General features: G+C 35.8%; 1 protein-coding gene across 1 annotated transcript in view; it reads right to left on the bottom strand.

The window, feature by feature from the left end:
* Positions 1 to 4,369, bottom strand: part of LOC137636323 (uncharacterized) — a 5,128-nt gene extending 759 nt beyond the window's left edge. The window contains exon 1 of the mRNA XM_068368731.1: positions 1 to 4,369. This exon is cut by the window's left edge and continues 538 nt beyond it. Coding sequence (XP_068224832.1) covers positions 416 to 4,234 — 3,819 coding nt within the window. The 5' untranslated portion in view covers positions 4,235 to 4,369 and the 3' untranslated portion in view covers positions 1 to 415.
* Between the last annotated feature and the right edge of the window lie 631 nt (positions 4,370 to 5,000).

Genomic DNA, 5,000 nt, shown 5'->3' on the forward strand with positions numbered 1-5,000 from the left:
AAAATGTGGAAACCTTTCCAGGTGAGTGAGGTCTCTGTGTCTCTGTCTCTGACACTGTCGGACAGCCGGGCTGCCTGCCTCCTCGTCGGCGTTTTCGCTCGAGTAAAGCATATGGAAGGAGGAGGAGTTAGCAAACTATCCATCTTTAAAGACTGGACGGCAGGAAAGACAGTTTGATGGTACCAAGAGTAGGGCAATTGAAAATACCAAATTCTTAATAATTACTAGTCTTTCCTGTCGCCATGTGAAAATATGAAATGTCTTGTACAGTCCAGGGGCGAAGATGGGATTTTTTCAGAAATGAAAAAATTCCATCCTGAAACATATGTAACAAGGACAATTGTAAGAAAAATACATTTAAGAAATGTAAAAATAATTAAATTAAATACAAGAAAATACAAATACTGAATAAAGATTAAAGCATCTGTCTTGTCCTTTCTTGGCTTAATATAGCAGCCTTTCTTTTGGGCCTTAAGGACGAAGTAACAGAATTACAAACATCAGGAGTAGCTGAATTGGTACTTCCTGTGTTTTCTAGTATTGGAATAATATTATTTACATGCAACCTTGATGTTTGGCCAGTTTTTCCCTTCTTAATAACAGCATGGGTAACTTCACCCAAATCATTCTTAAAAACTTCCAAAATTATGCCTAGAGGATAATTATTCCTTTTGGTATGTTCCTCCTTAATTAATACAACATCGCCAACCTTCAGTAATTTATGAGTAACGGGTCGATACCGCCCCTTCCTGTCAACTGCTTGCTGAATCAGAGTACCTAGAAATTCATTATGATAGGTCTCTATTAAAGTCTGCCTAATTTTACACAACTTTACGTAATTCTGAGAAATAGCTTGATTATCAGGGTAAAATTCTGGATCTTCAACTGAAAGAGGTTGAAGATTAGGGATAAGGCTTAGAGAAGTCAATTCATAGCCTCGCACGAGCTGTTCCGGCGTTATTGGTTCGGGCACATTGTCAGTCTCAGCACGAACAGCTTCTTTGAAGGCTATAGGTCGTCGATTAATGAGATGCACAATATTACAGACAAGAAATTCAAAGTCTACATACGTCAATATAAAATTCTTAATTGCTCCAAACATTAATCTTTTGACCATTTTTACACAGACTTCTACTAATGATCCCAATTCACTGCAGCCTTTGAAATATTGCTGAAAGGAGAGGGGTTTTACATTATTTTCCTCAAAATATAATTGCGTCTGAGGGTCACTAATGAAGGAAGTTATGGTATTACCTCCTGCCACCAACTGAGTCCCAAGATCACTAATACAAAGTTGAGGAATCCCGTACTCAAAGCAGTGTAGCTGAAATGCTCTTAAAAATTCTGCAACATTCAAACTCCTGCAAATTTTGAGGTTAACTGCCCTAGACCAAGTACAGGTGATACATAGTAACCAAACCTTACGGGTCTCTTTTTCATCCTTCGTATTGAAGGGTCCTAGATAATCCATAAATATATTAGAAAAAGGAACCGTAGGAGGATCTGCTCTGAAGTCTCTGTAAAAGTTCTGATTTAGCCTTATATAACGATTATTAAACCTACGACAATGAACACACTGTTTAAGAGCCTTTTTCACAACTGAGAAATGTTTAGGGATGTAATAATGCTTTCTGAGCTCTGTTAATACAGAATAACATCCTGAATGTAATAATTTGAGGTGTGCATCCCAAATAATTAGTTTGGTCAAATGACTGTCTGGGTGCAATAATAAAGGGTAATTTCCACTTAAGCCATAATTCCATTTTTTGAATTTACTCTTAACTCTCAGAAGACCCTGTGAATCTAAAAATAAATTAAGTTGCGTTATAATAGGAGGAATGTCTTTTCTAGAATTAAGACCATGCTGTAGGTAAGAATATACCTCAGGGTAATGCTTCCTTTGTTCATTGTTTAACAAGTAATTTATAGCCTGGGCAAAGTAATTAGCGACTGGTGAGCAAGCAATTTTCGCTTTCAGCTTCCACTTGTGCACCACTAAGAAAATATTGCGAAAAATCAATACAAGTTTCCTGAAATTGGAATAATTATTAATATCAATAAGATTGTTAGCAACTTCAATAACCTGAGCTGTGGAAGGAGTTGCTTGAACCTCAGTGGGCATCTCAAATGCTGGTATGGTAGTTGATAATTCTGGAACTTCATTTATACTTAAATTTGGTCCTGAAAAAAAGCAAGAATTTTGCAACTGGTTGTATGACACACATCTGGTGATTATGTCCGCAGGATTGTTTTTCCCTGAAATAAAGCTAAATTTTATAGGAACCGTTTCACACATTCTTTGTATATTATGAAGTCTATTTACGACAAATGGAGAATGTTTATTTAATTTGTCCAATTTCAAGGCAGCAGAGTTCAGCCAATGTAAGGCACAGAGAGAATCAGTATATACGTAAATATTATTAACCTTTAAGGGTTTTAAGCAAGCAGATCCAGACAAATCTTTGTAAATCTCAAGAGCACACTCAACACTTAAATGTATTGCGTTAAGTTCCAGAGAGGGCATGGATTTACTCTTAAGTTGCTTATTTACAAGTCGGTTTTTGGCATGTATAAAGCTTAAGCGATTGGATTCAATATGCTGTAAATAGAGTACACAACCAAATATGTCCTTACTTGCATCTGAAAATATATAAATATCATAATTGCCATCTCGTGGACCAACACACCTAGCAATTTTTAAAGGAGGAGCTCTGTTGGTTTGCCTGCAAATATTAATCCATTCTCTCTGCAATTCTTGCGTTAATGGTTGATCCCAATGTAAATTCTTTTGACACTGTAATTGATGCATGAACAATCTACAGCGGTTAAACAATGGCATATTAAAACCAAAAAGGTCAAACTGTGAAGCAATTGTTTGTAAAAGAGACCTTTTAGTATTAGCATTGGGATCAAGAAAAATTGGTTTAGTGAAAATTTCGTCGGAACATCGATCCCAGTTTAAACCAAACAACTTGTTACGTAAAGGCGTAGCTGCCTCGGCTTCGCGGTCCACCTCATCCTGTAAAGTCAAGTCATTAGTTACAACCTGCTGAATGTCAAATTTATAGGGATTGAATATATTTGAAAGCTGTTTATACGACCACTCTAACTCCTCTTTAGTGTTGGCAGTAATAGCCCCATTGTCCATATAAATCATGGAATAGATAAATTTCTTTAAATCTGCTATTCGAGAATCCTCTGAAGGTTGTAACACAAGTATATAATATAATGAAATCATTAATAAAAAGGGACTACATCTAAGGCCAAAAGGTAATCTTACATTCTTAAAAGCCAATAAGGAAAAATCGCCTTGATTCACATTTTTGTACCAAAAAAATAACAACTTGGACTGATCAGTTTCTGTTAAAGATAACATATTAAAGGCTTTCTTAAGGTCAAATATGAGTAACTTTTGGTCAAATCTAAGCTGTAAAAAGGAAGAGGACAATTTTTGGTTTAACGTAGGCCCTGAATACATGCACTGGTTATGTGACAAAGATATATTATTAGAAGAATCCCTAAGGTTAGACAAAAATACAATCCTACATTTGGTACTATCCCTATCCAGTTTAAAGATAGGCATGTGTGGTAAAAAAGAATGTTGAGGATTCTCACTTTTAAACACTTCTAAATCATAAATGGGTTCAATTATGCCTGCCTTCAATTGCTCCTTAATTGTTTGGTCAACGAGCTGCAAACGTTCTGGATGTCGTTTAAGTCTCTTGAGGTTAGACCTTAATATCAACTTAGATAGATGCTCATTCTTTGAAAGTAAATGAGAAACTTTCCCATTCCACAGCAAGGGAACGATAATACGTCCATCAGACTCCCTACGACGAAGGGTTTTGATGGTAAATTCGACCAACTGGTTATTAAGTTCAATACTTTCATCATTGTAGGAATTCTGATCGTAATTTAAGTAATAATTGCATTCAGACTCTAGAAGTTGATCAGTGGCCTGTTGCAGTGGTTTCTCCATAAGCATGCCTCTTTCATTTATTACAGAAAATGAACAGTTTACCTCAAAGTTATTATTAACGTCATCATCGGCAAAAATATCAACTTTAGAGTTCAGCAAAAATGAATTACTCTGGATATGAATAGCAGAACTACACTCAAATGGGTTACTAACAGCCGAGGTTGGCACTCTCTTATCAGCTAAATTATCAATATTCTTGATCATTAAATCAATGCTACCAGACAACAAAATACCTGCATGACACTCGGTATACATCGATGAATTTATTCCTCCAAAAACTGTATCTGTACCTGCAATACAATAAGCGAAGTCTGTACCTAAAATGAGCTGAACATTATCAATTTCATGAGAAAATTTATTAAGGAATTGATCAGCTAATTTAACACCTTGTGCCTGACATTTATCAACTAATCTACCAAGCAGAGGTAATTTCAATGCTACATTAATGTTTGGTACAACCAAGCAATAAATTATAAAGGATTTATCTCCGATCGTAACAGGAACTTCAACAATTTCAGTAAAATACTCCTTGTTACCATTAAACCCATTAACTGTTAGCTTTACCTTTGAGTTAATGATTTTAAGATTATTCTCCTCCGCCAATTTCTTAGTGACAAACGTGCTCTGCGAACCACTGTCCTTCAGTCCTCTGTAAACAGTTCCCCCAACTTTAAATGAAAAGGTGGGTAAAATGGAATCACCTTGACAAGTAGGAAGTACGGCAACACCGCTGCTTATTTGAGGAGAAGTTTCCACCTTGGATTTGCAGTTATTAATATTGTTAGAGTCTCTGTCTGGTGACTGACTCCTATCACATAGGTAAGTCATATGCCAGCTGTTACAATTTGAACAGCGTCTTTTGAATTTAAAACGACACTTACCGGAAACATGATTAAACTGGCCGCATTTTACACATCTATTATTTCTAGATTTTAAAATATGCACTTTATCTGTAGGAGAAAGAAAATTAGGGCACTTATGGATAAAGTGAAATTTATCAGTATTTCCAACTGCAGAACAC

This window comes from Palaemon carinicauda, unplaced genomic scaffold, assembly GCF_036898095.1.
Source record: "Palaemon carinicauda isolate YSFRI2023 unplaced genomic scaffold, ASM3689809v2 scaffold2702, whole genome shotgun sequence".
Classification (NCBI taxonomy): Eukaryota; Metazoa; Arthropoda; class Malacostraca; order Decapoda; family Palaemonidae; genus Palaemon; species Palaemon carinicauda.